The sequence below is a fragment of the Planococcus citri genome, chromosome 3 (assembly GCF_950023065.1).
Source record: "Planococcus citri chromosome 3, ihPlaCitr1.1, whole genome shotgun sequence".
Classification (NCBI taxonomy): Eukaryota; Metazoa; Arthropoda; class Insecta; order Hemiptera; family Pseudococcidae; genus Planococcus; species Planococcus citri.
Window position 1 is genome coordinate 53,757,665 of NC_088679.1, and position 25,226 is coordinate 53,782,890.

At 33.3% G+C, this 25,226-nt stretch overlaps 1 protein-coding gene and 1 long non-coding RNA gene across 3 annotated transcripts in view; one reads left to right on the forward strand and one right to left on the reverse strand.

Annotated features, from left to right (window-relative positions):
• Nucleotides 1-20,137, reverse strand: part of LOC135840556 (neuropeptide SIFamide receptor-like) — a 92,612-nt gene extending 72,475 nt beyond the window's left edge. Inside the window, exons 1-2 of one of the 2 annotated variants that reach the window (XM_065357161.1) lie at nt 19,912-20,137; nt 10,554-11,295 (exon numbers count right to left, since the gene is read on the reverse strand). In XM_065357161.1, the coding sequence (XP_065213233.1) occupies nt 10,554-11,082 (529 nt within the window). In that variant the 5' untranslated portion in view covers nt 11,083-11,295; nt 19,912-20,137. The other variant, XM_065357162.1, reaches the window with a different exon arrangement.
• LOC135840559 (uncharacterized) overlaps nt 1-25,226 on the forward strand; it is a 120,440-nt gene that overhangs the window by 40,275 nt on the left and 54,939 nt on the right. The window lies entirely within an intron of this gene.

The following is a 25,226-nucleotide window of genomic DNA, read 5'->3' on the forward strand; positions in this document are numbered from 1 at the left end:
TCAAATAAGAACAAAAATAAAACAATTAAGATGGCGAATGTGAAGTGCCTTAAATGATATAGTATGATTTGATATTCGATATATCGCAATTTTCACGCCATTTCGCATCGTTTATCTTATTTTTTCTTCTTCAACGCATTAAGATTTAGGTAGTTAGAAAATGGTTATATTTTTCAACGATTTTTGTATAGCGATAACGAAACGCGAGAATTTTTCAATAATTTATTTGTCTAAATATATACGTAGGATAAACCAAATGTAGCTAAGTTATGTGTACAAATGGTTTCCCTCTTTTGTATGAGAACTGAAAAATCAACGAGGATTTAAACGGGAAAAGTGTTTTTTTTTGTGGAATTTTTTTCGCTTTTTTTCCTCTCGTAAATTCGAATCTTACAAAAAAAAATTCATAATACGGTGTAGTGGAGTGTCATACGTGCCTAGAAATCAAAAAAATGTAAGGGGTTAAGATTGTATAACGCGAGAACATAAAACGTCTAGTATAAATCATCCGAGGCTGGCTTTACTACCATATAAAGAGGTATTATGGTGACAGGGGGTGAGTTTTGGTGAGCCGTTAATGTATTCAAATGAGAAAACACTATTGCTTTCTTTTCACGATTGCGATCCTGCTGCAAATCGTGCAACAGAAAGCGAAAAAATTCCCTACAAACGTTTTAAATAATACCTATACGAACGAGAGTTTACAATCGTTGGAAAATATGTGTTAAATCAATATAGTCGGTAGTATTGTTTCTCTTGGATATTTTCGTTGATCGTTTCTACATAGAACGTAAATCGATTACCTACCTAATTTTTATTTTCGTAGTTTTGAGTACATACTTATATCTTGAGTAGGATTTTCAGCTGCTAAATAATTTTTCCGGTTTAATAAATATAGGTAGGTGCTGTACCGTATCGAGAATGTTTATTTGAACGATAAAAACGATTGATTTTCAATGCATTGGAGCGTTATAATAAATTTCTCGCTGCGACCTTGACGTATTGCATTATTGCATGATAAAATGTAGTGAAAAGTTTGATGACTTCGGAATGTATTGTTTCAAAAATGACGAGTAGGTAGGTTAGTTATCGATGTGCGCGTACTATACAGATTGCCTACATCATAATGACATGTTTACCCGAAGTTAGCCTGAAGAATCGTATAGAACTAACCGATGTAACTATATGTAGTTGATTAATTTTTAATTTCAGCCCTTTTTTAGGTCATATCATTTATATGTGACGAATCGACGCGACGAATTTTTCGACTCGAAAAAACAGCGTGAAGGGAATTTTCTCGAGTTTATACTGTTTTCTAAAAAACAGCTCGACTCTCGTTTCGAATTTATTCTAAGCTAAACAACATTAATTTTATTACAAAGTGGTTTTATGAAATAATAAGCAGTTGCTGAAAGTTGACGTGTGATTGAAAAATGCAGTATTGCGAGACATCGTTCAAGTTACAAGAAACGAGTTTATGATTTGTGGTTAATTTTGTTATTATTAATATTTTGTAATATTGGGTGGAGGAGACAGGGTACTAGATGAAAATATGTAATAAAATTTATTCAAACGAACTCGACGTTGTGCTGTTCAGTATCACTAATTTTTATTTTTGAAAAACCAATTTGAGAGTCCAAAAATCGATTCTAAAAAATCTAACTTGAGAGAATAAGATGTTTTCAGTTTTCACTATCAATTTTAAAAAATCAAACCTTACTTACCTCTTTTTAAAAATTATTTTCTTGGGAATGTTTTTTTTTTAAGGAGCTATCATAAATTATAGGTAAATCTCAGAAACTCAGATATGTACTTGTAAGACAAATTCCAATAGGTACATACTTGAAAATTATTTGAGATTATTTTTTTGATGATTTTTAACGTGCCCTAGATCTAGCAAATATTTCTATATCTATGCCCCTGTATTCACCATCAAATAGTTTCAAACATGAATATCTACAATTCTTCCTTTGTGTTATTTTTACCTAAATCTATTCGCACAACCTTTTTTTCTCTTTATTTCAACAAAAAACCAGAGGAGAAAATTTTATTACTAAAAGATTTAAACTCGGTGAAAACTATTTTTTGAACGGTTTAACAGTATTCAAACGGTTGAGAACGCATACGCGAAATTTTTTCGTGTTATTTTAAAAACATGAAATGTTTACAAGTTGATGATGGTTTGTGTAATGCCAGCTGTTACGGAAGAATAGAGGATGCTGGTTGGAGGAGAAATAGCATAGCATTTAGATCTTTTGTAATAAAATTATTTCACGAAATTGGCCAAATGGCCGATGCTTGCGGTTCCTTCAATTTTTAAATCGCATGAAAAATGAAAATTATTACATTTTATTGGAATTTTTTCTCGTCTTCTTGAAAAATATTGAATGAAACAGTTGAGTTATTATCGAATATTTTAAATTAGTATCATTTCCATTTCGAAAAAGTAGCCAATTGATCCGTCCTGCTGAATCATTTCGTCTGTTTATTTTTTAAATTCAAATATCACACCTGTTACTATGAGTTCGTTAAATCATTGAATTATTAAATAAATAGGTACAAACAATGACCTGTAAAAGAAACACCTGGTCTGCCATAGAGTGACCGGCGCAGGAGTGAACCCTTCCACCATAAGAACATAGACAGCTCCTCCTTAATTAAAATTATGTAGGTTTGCCCAACCTCTAATATGTACTTACTGGAAGTGGGGTAAATATTCATGAGTGATTTTTTTAAAAAGTTATTCGGAGTTTCAATCTTGAGTTCTTTGACAATTTAATACATAAGTTGTGGTTTGCAGGTTTTGCACTTTTCAGTGAATTTATTCAGTAATCAGGTCAACTGGAAAATATTCAATTATAAAGGTAACGTTTTGTACTTTGAAAACAATTGAATGTACGTAGAAGATTCTCTCAATCACGCCAACCAATCCCCCCTACATTCGAGTTGATGACCAAAAAATAAATAAAAAATAAAGTAGTATAATCTTTTAAATTTTATTTTTTTGAATGTGCTAAACACGAATTTTATTTTATTTTTTTGGATTCTCGATCTCTTTTAACATTCGAATCCTCATTAAAGGACACCAAATAAAAGCATAGGAGCACGGTAAGGGTTAAATCAAAAAGCTAATGGTATATACCTATTCGTGTTTGGGACTTTCAAAAACACACCTACAATTTATGTATCATATAATTTTGTCAATACGAAGGAGTTGGATCGAAAAAATGAGGCCACATTTGAGTTCAGCGTTTTTGAAAACATACCTTTTGATATCTCACATTACTCTTAACATTTCCCCCCAAAATTTGCTCACGAATTGGGATAGGAAATGCTTCCCTCCATTAGGTAAGAGTTTCTATTTTGAAAATTGGTGTTTTTCAAAACTACGTCAAAAGTTACGTCGATAGTGATTTTTACATATTTTAAAATTTTGTCTCCCACTTACAACGCCATTTTGAAAGTAGTGTTTTGAATTTGAAAGTTCAAATTTCAAATTTTGAACATTTTGATGAACGTTTCTGAATCAGATTTTATGATCTTTCGAATTGTGGAATGTTTTGAACCAAGTACCTAAGTGATAAAGTTATTCCCTCTGGATGTTGAGTAATGAGTACCTACAATGGGATATTTCAAGACTGAACAAAGCATCTTCACTTTTCCCTCAAAGTGATTGGGAAGATTCTAATGATGGGTTTTTGAATTGTTGAGTGGGCAGCTGTTTAAAAAAAAATTGACTCAGTAAAATCTGAAAATATTACTTCAAAACTCTCGGTCGATTAGACATCGAATGACCCTCATTAAATATTATTATTTTTCAATTTTGATGAAAAATTGAGAACCACTGTATGTAATTCATCCAGAGGTTAGGGGAGAAGCAACGGTGGTTTTTCAAGTTTAAGAATCATAGAAGAGCTCGTACATAAATGTTTGATATCACATGAGGTCATCAAGTAGAGGGACTGATGAAAGAAAGGTCGTCTGGAGAGGTTGGATTGAAAAAATTAAATCGTATGTATTCGTTATATTATGTACCTTTGAGAACATAGAATTTGGTAAATCATACTATTTCATTTTTTTCTTCCAAAACATTGACCCAGACGTGAAGGGCACGTGCGGGTGAAGATGTAGGTCAAATCCAAGAAATAAGACCGTATTCGTACTCAGCACCTTTGATAACAGAGTATTCGATAGATCGTGTGACTTCGCGCGACTTTTTTATTTCATCTAGCCCGAAAATTGAAAAGAGGTGACCCTTTCCATTGAGAATGTCTCATTTAAAAGCAACGTAGAAAGTGTTAATTTTTCATCAAAATTGTACCCAGTTAATAAAACAGTGCGGTGTTACTTTGCTTTCAAATCCCTATCACGCACAAAACCGTAGGTAATACATGATATGTATTTTAAAGATGTTGGTAGAATTGCATAACCAGTTTGCCGTAAATACGCGAGTTCCTTTTCTATGCCTTATTCCTTATCAAACTTGGAATAGAAATGAAGTCTTCTATTCTGATTTCGTTCAGTTTTTCTCTTTGATGAATCAGTGAAATGACTATCCTCAGCCATTCACGCATTAACCTTTTAGATGATGAACGGGGGGGGGGGGGGGGCTCGTAATCTTCATGCATTGCAATGTTTTTTACAAAAGATGTCGCATCCCACTTTAAACGCTTGTATCAGTGAAGACCTTTTTATAGTATTTTTTTTTCAAACTTATTCGTTCTCAAAATTGAAGAAAAAATGAAGTGTTGTAATGTATTGGTTGTTTAAAGGCACTGAGTTCAAAATATTGGCTATTCTCCCTTTACATTGTCTGAATTTCGCCAAAGCAGATGCAAAAAAATGTATTTTTTGTAGGTATACTGACCATGGAGCTCTAATACACATCTACTAATTTTTGGATTAGATCCTTCAGTGCTACTTTCAAATACTCCAGTTTTTGGAAAAAAGTTGAAAAAATGTGTGTGACATGTCCTACTGATTTTGGATCTCAGGTTTTTCAAATCTGAGCTCTGAGATTTATTTTTATTTTTTTGATGGTGTGAGGTAGAAAGGGAGAAGATTCAGAATCTTGAAATTTGAAGCATTATAGGCAAACAATGCAAACATGCACACTTGAGCGATAAAAAAATTGTATGTTTAATAGTAGAATGCTTCGCTGCTGTACCAAAACAACTTGTAGGTATAAAAATAAAACTATTAACAACTGGTATTTGAAATTAAATTAAACTCGAGTTCGCAACCTTGACATTATTTGTTGATATATGAAACTGTATGGGAGAGACGGTACCGATGAAGAAGAAGAAAAAAATCGCAGCAGACGACAAAGATACCAGATATCTCATTTAAAGTGGAACTCGCGACGAATTTATAAAGGGAGTGCGAAGTTTTATCATCTGATTCATTTTAAAGATGTCAACTGTAATGAAATCAAAGCATTCGAAAACGATTGGGCGTTCTGTGTACCTAACGTACAGAAGTAACGCGGTGGCCGTGTGATGATTATAATAAAGACTGACGACAAAGAGGGCACGGGGAAGAGACGATTCGGCGAAGGGGGGCAATTTTATGTTTAACAAATCGCATTGCTTGCTAGTACACAGACACACCACACTGTAGTATTAGTTCGAAACAAATTCAATTATTGTTGAAAAACTTTTGTCACAGTATAGAAAAAGTGTTACTTATAGTTCGCCCGTAATGAAACGTAAATTCTGTGAAACAACCGAAGATTAATTCAAAGGAATGCAATATTATATCGGGTTGATGCAAGATTAAATGCAATAAGCTATTCAACATTTCTATACAGAGAATTCAAACTATTTGTAATCCGTGTGCACACAGTCGCATCGTCTATCATTCTATGATCACGCTATTTTGAGTTTTTATAGCTACTCGGTTCGCTATCATTTTATATTTTATCATCTAACATCTTTTGATTTTGGCGGTTTATTTCCTACCGGAAATTTCCACGTTTTGCGAAAAGTTTTTTGTTTATAACGAAACAGTTAGCGATGTTTTAAATGTTGACAATTTTTCTGATTCATTCTAGTGTATCTAATATCTATACAGGTGCCGCTCCCACCCAGGCCACAGAAGTAAATCGAAAAGCGTTCTCTGTGTTCGCGAATTGTTTTTCATTCAATTGCGACCCTAAAGTTAAATTTTTGTAAAAAGTACATAATATGTACAAGTATTTTTTTGAATTAGCTCACCCAGTCTTATTGCCCGTTGTGTGCAGTTTCTTATACTCTGATGCATACAGTTAGGTAGTCGTGAAGTCGTAGAGTTGCGTGTGTACACCTCGTCGTCATATATTTTAAAAAAATTCTAGGTAGCTATTTTATGCCTTAAACAAACTTTAAGATGTCGTAGCATTTTTATTCGGTTTTTGTCATTTTGTTTCTTTCAAAATCGGCAACATTGTATCGCTGCAGGTCGATCAGATAACAAAATAAGGGCGCGAATGTAATAAGAAAAACCTTCCAAGTGTATTGCTCATTTTTTTGTTTGGTTAAAAAAAAAAATCAAATTTTCGTCGAAAAGCGCCAACTTGGTTTACGTTCTATTCATCGAGCGCCATGCGAGAAATATTTAAATTATTTTGTTCGCTTTATTTAGCGAATCAATAGAAGCGTCGTCGTCGGTATGGTATCGGTACAACAGAATAATATTTAAAAATTGAGAATTTTCGAGAATACTGAAGTGTATGTAGGTACCTATAGCGCGTGGTATATATAGTCTAACTGATACTCCGACGTGTAGGCTTGAACCTAAAGGTGCTAATTTTTGTAAGAAAAAAAAGAAATTTAAAATCTTTCAACTTTTTGAATCCGCAGAGGAAAAAAAATTTCCATCGAATTTTGCATTTTTCGATTTTTTTTGCGTTTCTTTCCACTCTGAGACCTACTTTGTAGGTTATGTATTAAGGTGGACCAGGAAAAAGGTAAGAAGATTTTCGCCAAATTTCATAGAAACCTCCATTATGAATTGAAAGTCATCCCGAAAAAATGTTAGTCCCAAAAAATGCTTCAGAAAGCCGAGATTTATAGGTCCTCAAAAAGCATAGAATTTCCTAAAAATAAAGATTCTTTGTTAAGTACCAATAAAGTCTACCAATCTTGCAGCTTCAGACAGAGGCGGACTTAGAATTTTGCCACCGCGCCGTAGGCTATTTTATGATTGCCAAATCTTCCAAATTTCCCCCATAAAAATACTTATTTTTCTAATGCAATGTTGCGGGAAGAGGTTGGAGAAAATTGTAGTTAAAATGATGTTTTATTAAAAAAACGAATAGAAAAACATCATTCAAACGTTCTATAAAAGAGCTAATTTTTATTTTTTAAGAAAGCATGAAGATGAAATTTGATATATGAACACAGTCGTGGTCTCGTGGTGTATCAAGGATTTTTCCAAAGAGAGGGCAACCTAGACTTGAAGACATAAAAAAAATCAAAATTTGAGGTAATTTTCTAGAAACCTTTGATAATTTGTGATCGTTTTATGAAAATGAAGAAAACAATTATACCGCTCATGTGAGGAAACGAGAACAAAAATTTTTCAAAACAATCAGTTGAAAAAATGGAAAAAGTCAATTTCTGTATGTTTTATTTCATTTTCAAGGGAGAGGAAGCGATTATGCCGGTTTCCCCTCTCCAGGCCACGCCCAAGTTTCTATATTTACCAAAAAATAAAATCATTTAGCATAAAAGTATCATAATTATTTGTTAATTTATTGTTCCAGGAACTGTTTGTATCGGGTACCTCATGTTTGTAATTTTGAAAATCCATTAAATTTTGCAGCCCCAGAGTTTTTTGACCTAGGGTTAGCCTATGCCTAAATCCGCCCCAGAGCTTCAGGAAAAATGTCTGACGTCTCAAATGTACATAGTGATTAATTGAGATGCATCAACTTAAGACATGCCATGGTTATCAAAATCCAAAACTAATTTCAAGTTGTTCCTACTAGCTCGTTGAAATTTTTTGCAAAGTCTATATATTTTTTGTGAGGAGGGAGGGAGTAATTTCATATTTCAAAAATAGTTTATCCTCGAATATTACGCATTCGTGATGCAAAATCGTCGAAAGATGAACCATTCCTAAAACGAAGGAAATATTTTAGAATAAACTGACATCATTTTTTTTTTGTTTATCGATTGTCGATTTCAAAAATTGGTGAGTATTTGAAAAATTTTTGGTTATTAAGAATTTTAATGTGATGCATACTTTTCCAATTTTGTACATAATATTTTGAAGCTTTTAAAATTTCCCCAGAAATTGACAATTAAATTTCAGCGATAAATCTGAGAAAATGAAAATCTGCCTATGCAATAAAAAATTGAACGGAAACTGCATGAGCAAAGTGGTTTATATTTCAAGGTTTAATGCTCTACTTTGAGCTTTTCTTTATGAACAAAATTAAAATTTGATCAAATTGAGGTTAAAACACAGTGTTTGATTTGTACGGGCCTAATTTTTGACCTGTCAAATCGATTGATAGCGGTTTCTCACCATTTAGCGTAAGGCTCCAAAAAGCTCAAAATCAGCACTAATCGATCAGAAGAATCAAAAATAGAGCTTGAACTCAGCTTTCCAAGTTAATTTTATTCAATCTTGTTCTTTTTCATGGAAAATAGATCATTTAAATTAGGTATCCACAATTCGTCCAAAAATTGAAAAATGAAATTCAATTCTTGAAATTTGGCTTGTCATTTGGTGTAAAATTAAGTATATTTACCTATCCTATTAGTAGGCTAAAATAAAGTGATCTTCGACGATTTTCAGTCACTTCCCTCACTTTGCTCGAGAAATAAACCTCGAAATTCGTCTAAACTCTTTATATTTTAGTATAGGTTAAAACACCATTGTCAGTTGGGAAACCTCACTTGGAAGTAAAAAAAGCCGCAACATTGACAATTATAATTATTATTCTTCAAAATTCTGCCACCCTTCAATTTTTAGAGAATTAAATTTCTTAATTTAAAAACGAAGGTCATTTTAATGCGTGAAGAAATCAATGAGCACATGAAGAGGATATCGTATTTTGAAATGTTTTATAGAACAAGGGACAACTTCGTTGAATTCAGAAAAGTACACGGCGGTACTGGTTGATCTTTTGTCAAATTCTCGTAAGAGACCAAAACGAGCCCATTTTATTCATTTTCATCATGATGCACTTTTAAAGTTCTTTTGTTGTTGTTGTTGTTGTTGTTGTTGTTTTTGCGAAATACTTTGTTCAAAAGATATTCGTGTAAAATATGTAATTATGTATCTTCTTGGGTGTTTCTATTTGAAATTTCCTGTCGGAATCTATCAAAACCGGAATTACGTTCATTTTTGAATTTCCCCTTGTAATCACCTAACTTTTGCAGACAAACATGATTCGGTTCCGGTATACAGAACAGGTTATGGCTCACCTATTCAAAATCGCTAACTTATAGCTGCTAATAGGCTCGAATTGTCAATGAAGCTTCTAGAGTTTCTTGATTAATTTCAGAAATGAATAATTTTGTTGTGGAACTTTCCTTCATATTTGTATTCAAAAATGACACCAAAGTTGATAAGTAGACTACTTGTATTAGTTGAGTTGAATAATTTATTTCATGGTTTTAAACTACCTACTGCAACTTCTTCCCTTTTTGATGATCTGCAGGCTTGATTGGAGGAGATTTTTTTTGTTGGTTTGTCTTCAAACGTTATTAGGCCAATATTTTTACTTATTTATGTATATTGTTACACTATAATACTTATTTAGACGGATATGCCTTAATGATAACGAACGTTATAATGTAAAAGAGTAGTTTAACCCTTCCATCACCTACATATAAGGTGATATAGTTGGTAACAATGACGTGGTCAAGTTGCCAAATGAGCCTTCCAGCTTCTTTGGCAACTGGACCAGCTTGTAGTTCGTTTTCGGTATCGTCCGCGGATTGCCAGTCAATGTGTCCTTAATTCTAGTGAGCTGAGGCCCACGGTTTAAGTGTTTTTGTATAGTGTTAACATAATTCTTAAGGTATTCCCCCCTTAAAGTTCGTTCCAATTAAACTCCGAGTCGGTTATAAGTTTTGTATTTGATTACAATAAAATATTCGAATCAATTCGGTGTGATAAATTATTATTTGTTGGATGTTCTAAATAATCCCTAGCCGAGGTAATTTGGTGTACACTTCATTGAATATCGCTATACCAGTAGTGCACTCAGCAATTAACTATTAGGTGTATACATTCCTACATACCTACTCCATAACAATATTTTATCAGTAAGTATCTTGTAAATTATTATTTTTGAATGTTTTGAAGCAGTAACTTATTCAATTTCCAATTCGGTAGTTTCAGAAGAAGTCTTATGATGGATGCCACATCAGGTTTCTCTTTCTGATCGAATCCTGTAGTTTCTGACCAAGTTTTCAAACCCTTATTTATTATTTCATACACCTACTCTAGGCTGTGATTGTATTCAATTTCGAAGCATTCCTTTCCTTATGTTCGATGGGACCCCCTGTACATCTAATAAGCGAATATAATACATTATTACGGAGCTAAATACTTACGAACAAATATATTGGACATTAGGGTGCCGGGTAAACACAACGCCAGCACAAGTATATCCGCTACAGCCAAACTAACGATAAAATAATTGGTAACACTGCGCATTCTTGGTAGTCGCCAAACGACAGCTACGGTCAGCACATTCCCGAAAATTCCGATCACAAAAACCAATACATAAGCGACACAAAATAATACTGTTACTAGTAGAGAATGCCGAAAATCCGACATTGCTTCTGCGTAACCGTCTTCGGATGAGTTATTCACCCTGCCCGGTAATATGGTCGTAGATAAGGTCGCGTCCAGCGTGTAACTGAACGATGTAGAGTTATGTGCTATGTGCGTGATGACAGTTTGCAGCACATCGACGACGCCACCAGGTTCCATGATCACCTGTGGACTGATGGCTGAGTGGCTGTAGTTGCCGATCATGACGGAATTTTCCTTCGACGAAGTCGGCTGGTTGTAGCGAAAATTTCGCAACGAGTCGATTTGCTCGTTATCGTTGGTGTAGTTGTAACGATGTACACCCATCGTCGAGGGTAGAGAGGGGTGACCGCGACCGCGAATTCCACCCAGTGGATTAATCGAGCCGATCAATGTGTATGCCAGGTAATTCGAAATTCATGATTAGTAAATCACCGGATGTAGATACAGAGTTCAAAATGTTCAAAGTTGAGGCGAATTCCGCTGCCGAATACATCGGTGACAAAACCGTCGCAGCAGCGTGATCCTAGTATGATCTTCCTGCAACATGAGAGAAAAATAGCGCGAAAACGTTAGTAACTTTTGCAAAGGCGAAAGCAAACGTATACGCTTATAATATTATAACTATGTTTATACGAGCACCAAACAGCAGCATAGTACCACTATGCTATGAATATGGGTAACCAGCCGAAATATTTAACCTAAAATTCCTGTATAAGCATAATACATAAACTCACGTTATGGAAATCAACGAGATTACATTCGTATAGGATACGATAAAATGTCACTAACATTCTTCTTCGCGAAATTCAATGGCCCTGTGATTCAATATTTTCCCCGGCCAAAGTTCACTTATAAAAATCTCTCTCTCTTTTAGTGTTCGTGTACTATACGTATATCTACGCTTGCTGAATTACAAACAGAAACTTTCCACTTCGGTTAGACTCGAGATGAAAAAATCATCAACTTTCGGGGTTATTGATAGCTTAGCATCGATAAACGAATCCCACATTGGAATGCGATTCGTATTGTGCAAAGGTACAAGTACGACGACGACGGCGGCGGCCGCATTATTATTTTGACGATAGAAATTACGTCTTGTTTTCCCCGGATGGTCGCGTCGTATAACCTGACAGGAAATATTTTCCCGCAAAATTGTGAATGCAAAGTGAAACTTAGTAAAATTAAGGAAATAATAATCCAAGCGTAGAGCTGCTATGATAAAAAAATGACAATTTTTTTTTAGCAAGAATAAAAAACATTGGCAATTTTGAGTAAAGTGTGAAAACGTGTAAATCTATGCGTAAGATGTATCTTACTCATCCTTATGCTAACTTAATATGAAGCAGTTATTCGCGTGTCTTTAGAAAGCGAATTTATTTACAAATAATTCATCAAAATAAAACTACATAGATTTTTTGGTGTCAAGGATGGAGTGGAAAAAGAAACTATAGGAGCTACAAGCGTGTGCGTAACTACTGTTTGTTTTTAAGATTTTAATTGTTGAAATTAATTTATCAAAAAAAAAATAATCCAAAATTATGTGCAAAAAAAAAATCAAAAACCACTAAAAAATCCATTTAAAATAATTTCAAATCCCACCATAAAAACTTCCTTGAAATTAGTACACAAACAATCAAACATTCCCTCACTTCACTCCCAACAATAAAACATAAAAATTTCCAAATCACCACGCAAATTTTTTTTACTGATAATTGGAACTAAAATTATTTATAGATTGCCGACCAACGCTTTATCCTAGGTCTCTGTTCCCACCCAAAAAATGTATCCAAAAGCACCATGAAAGAGTTAATTCAAAAATTAGCACAAAAATTGCATTCAAATTTTACAAAAAAAATCATCTGAAATAAAAAAAAAAACACTCAACACAAAAAAGTGCATTCTTGAAATGAAAAAATTTACATTTAAAATTGCCTCAGAAAAATTCTTTACTGATTATTGAATTAAAAATAATATTTTTGAATTGCCTCCCAAAAGCATTATCCTATGTGTAGATCACTCCCAAAAAATATACCAATTCTAAATCACGTCAAAAAAAAACTTATTCAAAATACTAAATCGCGAAAAAATTAATTAAAATTCACTGTGAAGAAAAATCCATTTAAAAATGCAACCAAAAAATCCAATTAAAAACACTAAAAAACATGTTCAATCAAAATAACCGAAACGAAAAAATTAATTCAAATTCACTGTGGAAAAAAAATCCATTTAAAAATACAACCAAAAATCCAATTAAAAGCACTACATGTAAAAAACTCATTCAAAATAACCGAAAAAAACTCACTCAAAATTACAGCAAAAAAATACTTCAAAAATTTATTTCATCGCAAAAAAAAATATTACTTGATATGATCGAAATTTCAATTACCTTGTTGTAACACTACATGAAAGCACAGTATGTGAAAATAAGACTTCAGACTAATGCTAATTGCTGAGTGAATAACCATCCAACCATTCCATATGAATATATCAAAATCAAACTGCAACTCTTCACCCATGCCAAACCCACGCCCTTGATTTCATTTTAAAATTTTAAGCCCCTCCTCAAAAATTTAGTCTTCATATTGTGCTCAGAGAGTTTGATTCATTATTGAAAACATCACAAATGTCAAATTGTCAATATAGGTATGTATTATACTCTACCTCAAAGCAGTGAGCAAAAGCATTCGGGGAGAGACTCAAGCTCATGCACAGAATTGGTAGGATGTAGCACAAAATTTTTAGTCATTTTCTAGTTTTGAAGCTTCGAGTTAGACTAAAACAATACCAATATTTGTTAAGTGCTAGCTTCACTTCAAAATAGTATGAATTAAAAAGAGAAAGCCAGACTCAGCAGAAAGCTGGAACATCGTTATTTTGAGGGGGGGAGTGTGGAAAGTTGGAGTATAATTTTTTTTTGAAGTGTCTCTGGTATTTATGCTCAAAGATGTGTAAAATTCCCGTGCTGTTCTGAACCAAATAGATAATCATGGAGAGCAATTAGTGAGGCTGAGAAAAAGTGTTCGTTTTCATTTTGCAAATTAACTCAAAAATCAAGGAAGCAAAGAAGCGGAGGAATCTGAAACACTCCTTGAGAAGTTTTTGCAATGGTACCCACCTTTCCAAAAGGTTTCAGGGACAAATTCGTTCTTCCTTATCCATATGGCATTTTTTAAAAAAATTTGTCTTATCACTCGTTCTATAAAAGTGATCCTCGTTCCTCGAAATGCGTTGGTATGTAGTTAAAATATTCACTGAGTTTTAGTTTACCCATAGGCATCTATTTTGAGATTTTAGGGACCTTTTTTATTTGAAAAAATTTGATCTAAAGAAATGCACTTCTCTTGTATTTTGAAATAACCCTCAAAGCGCATTACCTATTAGTTGAAATATGACTCAGAAAAAAGATTGATTTATAGAATTTTAGATGCTCATATCATCCACTTGAAAGCTTTAGAGCTTTTTTCTGGAAAGTTTGGACAATTTTTTAAATGTGTGTCCATGCCCCATCGTACATTTTGAGATATTTATTAAGGTTTTTTTTTTTTTGGAAAAGATTTGAAAAAGTTACTTTTTACGTCTCATGTTGGAAGTGGCTCTCAAAACGCTTTGGTAGAATCTGAATGTGGCCTGGAAAGAAAATTTTTATGTAGCTGCTTAGTGCTTAATTAAAAACTTCAAGATTTCGAGGACTAAAAAAAAATCACTATTTTGTTAAGATTGAGGCTGTGATTTAAAATGTGCCGTTAAATGATTGTGAATTTCTAGGAAAATGGATGACTAATCGTCCAATATTTCCAACAAATTACGCAATTTTTGAACTATTTTGAAAAATTCAGACCCTTGATAGACCCTCGATTTTTCATTTGGTAAGCTGAGATTTTCTTTAGAAGCTAGATACCTATATGCTTTCATTTTTCAATAGGTATTGTGAATTTATAAAAGAGTATAATACTTTTATTGCATAAGGTTGAATAGAATCATGACCTTATTTCCAAATATGAATATGAGTGTCTGTGGATTCAATAAAATTTTCATCAATTTTATTAACTTTTGTTCTGATGTTGCGAGTCCATTATTCCAGCTTTTATTTTTGGTGTAAGTATGTACCTAGTCAATATCATGATTAACGCCAGCTTTTGAATAATCAAACATTCGACCTGTCATCAATTATTTCTATACTTTTTTTATTTTTTCTATCGAACGACTCTATAATGTTGACTTCTCTGAGATAGGTATGGATAAACTATGCAAAAGTATGTAGGTAAGTATAAGTAATGAATTTTTCATCATTTCATTACCTAGGTATTTTAGGGTTTCTACCCATTATAGAAGTTTTGGTGAAGTGATGAATTTTTCAAAATTATAACCTTGAAAAAGGCAGTTACTTTTTGATCGTTGAAAATTTTAATTTTTTAAAAATTAATGTTTGGAGGAATTTTTCATTTTTGTACAGCTTTATATGCGTAATAGAAGGGCGTGTATACGTTTACTCAATGATGGTGGTAATGGGAGAAACTTTTGAATTACTTAAAGGCAAATAATTAAAATTTTGGTTATTGGATCTTGAAATTTTCAAAAATTGCTCGAATAAGTGGCAGCTTTCATTACACAACAAAAAACAAGAAAAAGCTGAAAGTCATGTGAATCCTTTTACCTATTGAATTTCATCCATCACTGAAATTTCAAGTCCATTCAAACATATTGAAAATTTCTCTAAACAGATTCATTTTTAGGCTAAAGGAAAAAACCAGCAGAACCATAATTCTGTATACTTATTCAGAATGTTATCGGAAGATTGTTGCTTTTATTATTTTATTGATATACGCGCCGTTTACGTGTCTAGGCCTTCTACATTCATTTGTTACGAGATGTTTCAATTTTGGTATATCTGATTGAAACGAAAAATGCCATAATTTTTGATTTTTATAGAAAAGAATACCCGATAATAAAAGCAATAAATTAATAAGAAAGAAACGTAAAAGGACTGTGCCTACAGGTTGTTTTAATTTTTCATTTTTCACGATATTTTTATAGATGAAATAACAAAAGATAAATAATACCTACAAGTTTGAAAGTATCTTTCTTTTTTCCTTCTCATCAATACGACTTTACTGCCGCGTTGAACGTTTATCGTTAAAAATGATTTGATGAGGTTACTGGGCTTGAAAAAACAACAACTACTACTACGATATTAACGATAGTATATTTTTTAGACATTTTACTATCGTTTGTTGTGAAATATCGATTTAACGACAGCCTTATGGCCCTGAACGACTGAACCTAGGGTAGGTATGTTTTTGGTGTTTTAATATTTTTTTTTCGTGTTGTTGAAAAATAGCGTGGACTGTTTTTAGGGTAAAAAGAAAGCAAAAGGAATATCGAATGATTTTCGTGCTTCTTTAAAAAAAATGTATACTAGGATAATTTTGAAATTAATTTCTTTGCTATTAATTTATGCTTCAGAATAAATTTACGAGTAGGTATTACCTATTTTTTTAAATTGTATCTATATTTTAACAATTATTTAACGATAAATTAATTAGCATTTCCCGAGCGTTGTTGAATTTTCATTCACCTTCCTGCGTGAAATTTTCAACTCTCTTTACTTTTTTCATCCACAAGTGCGTGCAACTTTCAATTAGTGTATTTTTATACGAGCACGTGAAATCCTGAAACTAGATCCAATATAGTATGTTGTCAAAAAAAATTCCATTAAATGGGTAAGAATTTTCTAAAATTACTTCAACCAATAATTACTTTTCAGATCTCCTAAGCTAATATTGAGTTAAAACTGATTGAAATGAGTATAGAAACAATGCCACGATATATGTGTTAGATTTACTCATCCCGCTAAAGCTAATCCCTAATGCTCTCCATCGTCGTGTTTTAAAATTTCCAACGATAGAAATTTTGTAGGTATAAAAATAATGGTGCTAATATCGGATTTGGCAAGTATGGCGTTTCATCATAAGTATATTAAAGATAAGCATATTTAGGCCAAGTTGAACTCGTTGAAAGAGAATTTTTAAAGATGATTACTCCCACGACGTGTACCTAACGTTCGGGTGAAATATGAGCTTTCATTTGTTCCACTCTAGCATAATATATTCATTTTGTTACTTGAAAAGTTCACCGAGAGGTCTATAATTTAAATTTACTGTATTCGGTTCATGATGCCTAAGCTAATTTCAGGTGAAGATAAAAGTTTTTCGAAAAAATGTTTGTAGATTTATTTAGCTTATAAAATGGAAATCGCGGGTTGAATTCATGTGTTGTAGGTATAGGTTTTTTTTAGTGCAAAGTTACCTGAAGAAATGAACGCAGCTCTCGTACTTTTGCTATAGAAGGGAATAAGTTTGTTTTTTTTTCATTTGGAACATGTAAAATTTATGGTAGAATGAGAATTTTTTGCAGAACGAAAGAAATGGTCCCAGAGTTAAGGCCAATTGAATGGGTCAACTGACCTCGACTCCTCCCTAACCCTTGAAATTCTCAAAATAATAGGTCAACTTCAATATTGGGTAATTTACCTAATTATACATTACTAAGTACAACTTTCTCATGATTGAATCATCATTCATTTATGTATCAATATAGGTACTAGTTGAAGTAGAATTATTTGTATCAAGTCTTATGGTGTGAAAAACTGAAAAAAAGCATAAAACAGAAATATTTAGTCTTTTTTTCAAAACTACATGCTTACGGAAGGAGAAAAGAAAGTCGTGTCTAAAAACTGAGTATATTATAACACAATTTTTTGAATTTTTTTGACATCTGTCAAAATTTAAGAATCCATCGAAGGAGTTCCTGAAAACGTTTGGGGGGATTTCTCCCTAAAATAAGTTGATATTCGAAGTCTGCGTCATGTTATATAAAGCATCAGAAACAATACGTCACTAGATTGCTTTTCATTTCTTGGATTTTTATAACAATTTAGGGTGCTGATAGGGGCAAATAGGATGAGTTTTATCTCAAAAATAAGTTTATATTCGAACTTGGCGTCGCCAAGTTCAAAATAAACGATATATCGCACGACCTATCTCCTTATTTTTAAAATTTTGCCCGAAATTTGAAAATCATTTATACCCCCTCCCCCCTCACGTTCCACGCAATCCCAGAATGATGCCTATCATCGATGGTTGCTTCTAATAAGATATACCAATGTGATGCTTTTAAAAATATTTTTTAATGTGACCTCAATATCGCCTTTTTATCGTGTTGAAAGCTGAGCCTTTTATAAAAAGGTCAACTTTCAACTTTCAAACATTTTTTGAAAAAATTTTGAATTTTCTCTCTATGCTCTCAAAGTTGGACTGTGCCTCCCTCGTGTACCTTAAAAGAGTACGAGAGAAACTGAAAGTGGCTTTTAGTCGGTAGTATACAACATGATCTCATATAAATTTGGCAAAAATCGAGATACCCTGGGCCCCTTACAAAAACTTAGTTGAAATTGAATTAATATGAAATGACGACCATGTGATTTAGCTCTTTTTGAAAAAATTCAACAGAGGCTAAATTATTGTAGGGTGTAAAATTCCCTACCAATCAAATGCAATTATTTTTTTCAAGAAGCACATTCAATTTACAGAAATAATTGAGAAAAATGCAATGATGGTTGAAAAATTGGACAAAATGTCATATTTCAGTGTTCGGCGTTCTATTTTTTTTGAGTTGGTACGTCATTCTATGTGACTTTATGTCATTTTTTCGATAAAATGTTGAAATTAACATCAGTTTTGGTTTCCAATAGCGTCTACAATAAGGCTTATTCAACTTATAAACAATCTAATCTCGAAATTAAAAGTAAAAAAGTTGCATTTTCCAAAATTTTGTAGGTAATAGAACAAATATTTTTTATAATGAAAAATAAATGTTATTCTTTTGCGAACTTGCTATTTTTGAAGGTGCAGCTGACCTGGAGATGGCATCGTTGAAAATTTGAGGCATCACTGTTGAAATTGTTGTGCACGTGACTCTTCCAATTTTGCAGATTGACTATCATGTCTCAAAACCTGTTCTGTTCATCACAAGCAAATTGATTAATACAATTTTTGGTACCTACTTAATTTTGCCCCTTAAATTTCTAATTTATTTGTTAATCGCTGATGATCACTTCTGACAATTCCTTGATTAGAAATCAACTTCAAAATAATCAATAAATTTATCAAAAAGACTTTCGTTTTACAGTAAAAAGGAATTGAATGTCAGCTTTCTGATGTTTTTGTACAAAAATTCGTAACTTTGCTAGATTTGCTCTCAAATTCCTGACTTCAAAGTCACAATTTGTTAGGACACAAATCGCATGAAAATGGAGGAATTTTAAACCTGCGTTGGCTTTAAAAAAATATCCTAAAAGTGTTGCGATAATGAGTTCTAACGAATAACTGAATAAACGGACCTAGAATTGAGTGAAATGGGTGTGTATTTTGACGAATACCTGCACTGAAATAAGTTGAATATGATTTAGTTTGTAGGTATGTAATTCCAAGTGTATATTCTATTCGTAGTTATGAAAAGTTCACTTGAGCGATGCGATGTACCTACCTACTTACAGTTCATAAACAAACAAATGGAGTTTTTAAACTCGGTTGGTGCTCGCAGTTGGTGTGAATAGGACCTCATGCGAAGTTCTATTTAACAATGGTGAAATAACACACAGAGAAAGGAGGTGAAAGGAAAGAAAAAAAGCGTGTTAACTACTTGATTTTATCGTAACGTAAAGTTTATTAGCATAGGTGTAAGGTAGAATGCTCGACACAGGTTCAACGTTGAAGTTAACGCGTGCTATCAGCTGTGAAATATTCGAAAAGCTTTAGGTGTACCTCTACCTATTATGGAAGATCATGCAAAAACACCACAACAACAAAAAAAAAGGTATTGGACCTTTATTATACGGTAACGTAATTATTATTGATTGCATCGGCGAAAGAGTGAGAAAAAAAAAGGAAATCACGCTTAGTTTGCGAATTCGAACACTTATTCCATTATGTACTTAGTAAAACAAAAATGAGGAAAACCCAATTACCACTTCGATCACGTTTCTGTTTTATTGCTGCTACTTTTTTTAGACCGTATACGACCGAACGACACAACGAAATACGTAAAGTAATATCGCGAATTATTTTCTGGTTGTTTTTGAAATACATTACTTACCGTGTTAGTTCGAAGAATAAATTCGACGAGTGAAGAAGCAAATTTTTTGAAGAAAATTAATACCTGTTACACGGTTCGATCGCGGGTGATTTTTACAGCTAACCTCGACAGAAGCTGGACGATTTGTACACACTCGGCTACGAAAAACAAAACGGGTCGCATGTTCGGATATCCTCGACCCCGCGCCCGACCCCGTCCAAAACCCAGAAAACCCTCAGACTGCACGTTTCGGGTAGTTTTTACTACGGCGAGAAATGCGCAAGCTTGAGTAATTTACAGGGAATACTACATATACAAACGTAAACGGAAGACATACGGACTACGAGAAGGATAGACGGTTGGGAGCCGGGAAATACACTCGCGAAAACGGTCGGCAGTTGCCGGGTAAAACGAAGAGGGAAGTATAAGAGAAGGTAGTCGTAGAAGGGATCCTCTGACTAGGTCAGATAGGGGAACAGCAGGTAGGTCATTTAAATCTTTTGCTATAGCGTTTCAGCGGCGCGGATATTAGAAAAAAAAATCATTTTATTTTCAAAACGAAGAATTAGATCCACCCCAATTTCGTCCTTCAATTTTTTCTCTTCTTCGTATTCTTCACTCGACTCCATCCCACACCACTTTCAGATTCCTCATTTAGCTTGTTGTATTGCTCTCGAATCACTACACTGTTATTAATTGGTACACAATGTTATCGAATTATTCCGCGACCATATTTCTTTATTTATTTTTACGCTAGGTGTACGAAAAACCATCATAGCGGCTGCATCCAGTTATTTCCTAGCTCTGTTTGTTCGCTGTTTATAATTTTTCTCGTCTCGTGGTTCGAATCAATGATGCTATGCTGGAGAAAATTTCCGCTAGCGACCACACCTGCTTTTTCAACTGAACCGATGCTGGTATTTATCAAATGCACGTGAAATTCTACACGTCTGGTTTGTACTTCGGGTCTGTAGCGACGGGATGTAGTCTCGTTACTTTCGGAAAATTGAAATAATTACCCATCATCGCGTATAGTAATTTAATCGTTATGATTTTTGATTGGAATGCAGTAAAATACTTAGTAGAATTTCAATGAGTAATAAAATATTTTAGAAATATGAACTCTCGGTGTAAACTTCTTGACTGCTAAAAACTGCCATCTGGTTATATTGGGGTCTGTGAAGTTTATATGAATGGGGTCTACTAATTGGAATTTTAGTAAAATATAATCGACTAATCGTATATTGATAAAATAACAAAAAGAAAAAACAAGCAAACATATTTTAATTTATGTGTATTCTGGGTATAAAAGGTGCGCCATTCGAGAAGCGAGTGTAAAAAAAAAGTCCACTAAATTGGACTTTCCAATTTTTACTAAAATTATGTATATCTCATGCCTAACGCCTAAAAAACGTACCAACTTAATCTTGTTCCACAAAATGAGAAATTTTATGCTCGACTACCTGTTTTTCGTTTGTATTTATTATTTCAAAAGGCCCTTGGTTTTTCCTGAAAATCAATACTTGGCTCACTGAAAGAACGTGTCACTCGCACTTCAAAATGAAATTTTGAGCTGCTCAAGTTGATTTCTCGATTTCTTAAAAATTCTTGAAGAAAATTAAAGAAAAAGCTTATTGCTAGGTTTGGCTACTTTCGAGCCGATTTGAAGTTTCCAGCGAAAGTTGATTTTCTCCGACACGATGCTTGTCATAAGTTCGACATTGCGATTCGATTAAGGCAGACAGTAACGTATTTATGTGCTGGCATAGTATAGGCAGCTGTCTCGGGTGGAAGATTTCACAGGGTGACAATTATCAAGCTCAAATTTAAAGCAATATTCATTTATTTATTTTAAAAAAAAATTAAAAATGAAAATATGAATATTTGCATCTAAAAACATCCTTGGTGACAACTAAACTGTATTCGCGACAATCTCTACTTAAATTCCCCTTGGCACAATTTTCCGAAATCCATTTCTGTTTGTTAAAATTCAGTAACATTTTTTTCTTTTTTTTTCTTTTGTGGATTGTTGGAGAAGAATACCTATAGATATGGTATGGATTTAGAATGGATTTGGACTGGTATCGATAGAAACAGATTCAGGAAAATTATTCCTACGCGTGGAAGGAGTCACAAGTACACCAGGACCATGGTGCCTCAAACCTACCCTCATTTACTTTGGTACGTTGAAAGTAAAGTGTAGGTAAATTGAATCATCAGTTTCTCGATTGGATCAAATTTCGGTATTATTCGTGATATGAGTCAAACTGGAATTTCCAAAAATATCCAAAATGAAAAAAAAGAGAAAAGTTTCAGAAAAGCATCGAGATGGTTCTTTATCACAACTCAAAACTTTTTGAAACACTTAAAAAAGTAAACATTAGTGAATCGAGTTGCTGAAGACAGGCGAACGAGGGATGATACATAGCTGATATGAGTAAAGTAGGCACCAGAAACATTCAAGAGTGATAATTAATTGCTTCTCTTTCATAATAATGTAGAAAACGTTTAGATAGATATGCCTACATTTTTCTTCTTTAGTAAAAAAATTGAAAATGATTTTTGAAAAAATGGTCAAGAGGCATTTTTGTTAAGGAGACTGGCTCATCTCAGGCTTGCCCTTGACTTTACCACTGGGTACAGTCATTTCAGAACCGAATGGGTAAAATCATCGAAATAAAATTTTCAAAATGAATTTCTCGTTTCTGGTAAATCTAGGTATCTATTAAAAAATTGTGCTGTTCTATTTAATACGATTTCTTATATTCAACGAAATTCGAAAAAGAGAAAGCAATGATGAAAAATCAGATTTAATGATGTTATTGAGTTAGAATTACTGTACTCTAGGTATCGTACCTTCTTAAAATTTATTTTGAACAGTTTTTTTCATTACCCGCTCCCTTCCCTCAGAAACACGAAGGAAATTTGGAACAAAAATGAAAAATGTTTGCAATTTTTTTCCAAAATTTATTGTGATGCATTCTGAAAATGAAAAACCTGAATAACGTTTTTTTTCTAGGGGGAGGGAGAGCGTCAATTTTTATTCACCTAAGAGACACGAAAATACTGAATCAGTTCCTGAAAAGAGTGAATCGTATTAGGTGGTTTTGGAATTCTTCAAAATACCTATAACACATACGATTTTCATCTTGTATTCAGAGAAAAAAACTTCAATTTGTCGTCTTAGATTTGGGAATTAATCGATCTCAATGTTTGCTCAACGCCTCAGATCGGTTTGATAGTGATTTATGCCGATTTGTAAGTTTGAGGAGGGGGGGGGGAGGTACGACTACATCTTTACGAAATTCGATTTACAAATTTTTGTTCCTCCAATTTTAAAATGTGGACAGAAATTGAAAAATCAACTTGGCAGCTCAAAATTTCCTTCTGAGGTTTGAGTAACATAATTTTTCGGTAATCTTAATTTCAGCTCGATGATTAAAGTTGTCGGGTTTGTGAGTAAAGATTCTTTCGTTAGCACAAACTGGGCCCAAAATATGATGGTCAAGTCAAGCTTGAGATTAATCAAATTAGACAAACAAAATTTGTAGTCTTTCGCTGATCTCTTGATGAAAAGGTCTTTTACAGAACAACAAATTGCTCCAAGACGACTAGAACTTTTATTTTCCACAACTTCGGTTCTTTTCTGTTTAATATAATTTCATTTTATCCTTGACCTACGAGTAAATGACTAAAAAATACTTAGCTGGATGAAAAAATTGAAATAAGGTGTTCATCGATGCTTTTAAAAACTATTACCAATTTGATCCTAAAACTCGATGGAAAATGCTTCTATCGTGAATACTTAATGAAAAATGATCATTAGGATGTTCTTGATAACGATATCGTGATTAGTTTATTCATTCAAAGTTGATGATTACTATAACTCAAATGTTTGTCCTCTTCAGATGTCATTATTATTTATTGGTAATTTTGTTTGATGAAAAAAATCGATCTAGAAAAATGGCGCAGTTTTCATTCCATGCTTTTTAAATTTTTAATTCCTGGAAAAATTAGAGTTTTCTTACTTACATTTTTCTATTTTTGATAACTTCGTATGCGATGCGCGGCTGAAGAACTAATAATTCCAGCCGCTTAGTCTTCATTAATTACTTTGGTAGGTACCTACCATTTTTTGCCCATTTTTGAAACTACTCATTCTTATGGTCTCGAAAGCCATTTTCATTAGGTGAACTCATCACAAAAAAATTCAAAATTTTCAATTCCAAACATTGAAAAAAGTTTAAATTTAGGTATTCATTTATCAAAATAAGACAACTGAATTTTAAACGTTTTTTGATGTTTGGAATTGAAAATTGAATTTTTCTAATTTTTATTTTTTTGTGATGAGTTCATTTCATCGAATGAAAGGGTTTATTCAACTTTCTCAACGGATGCGTAAAAATAGGGGTCAAATGGGTCAACTTCGCCTATCAAAACAATTTTCATGTTTCAAATCAAAAAATTGTATTTTTTCGCCAACTTTCAATTTTTTTAAATCGACTTTATATGAAAGACTCCCTGTACCGGTAGGGGATGCGCCCGCAGCTTCCACCTAGAGGGAAGTTGTGTTCCTGTCGGAGTGGCAGCACTGCTTACGAGTAGTGCACTCTATCGAAGTAGTTCGAGATGCGCCACTCCGAGCTTCGAGCTTTGAAAGCTCATTAGGTATATTTTCACTGGTGCTAGCGTAAGGTAGCAAGTTCAGAGCTTCCGCTTGTAGTCGATACTACAAGTGTATTTTATTCAATAATGTGTAGTGTGTTTTATTATAATTCTTCGCGTGTGTTATACCAGAGAAGTGAATAAAACATTACGAACATTTAGCGGTCTTATGATCATTTATGAGGTGTCTCAACATCACTGCAATTTGATATCTTTCGCAAGGATATCGGGCAAGTTTTAGGTTCCCTGGGCTTACTATATGCACGCTGGTCTTGCGGAGGTCTCCCTCAAAGTAAAGACCTCCCAAACCACCACATCCCCTTCCCAATTTTTTAATATGTTGTTCAGCATGAAAAGTTGTCCATAATACATTTTTTTCAAAATTTTTGAGAGTCGGAACCTCATGAAAACTACGTTTTGAAACTTTTCGAGCTAGTTTTTCGTACGAAAAAAAGCGGCAACACTGATTTTTGTGATATCACCAAAAAGCCTTTCAAAACCCCTAACTATTGGATAAATTTCCATTTTGGTAGGTATCGCAGTTATCGAGTAATTCACTGCTGAAATGGATGATATTTCAAGTTCACTGAAAATTTTGACACACCCTAACAGCCTTTAAAAAAGGGCTAGAGGGCTGCGATTTGCGCCATTGGTCATTCCTTTGGAAGGTC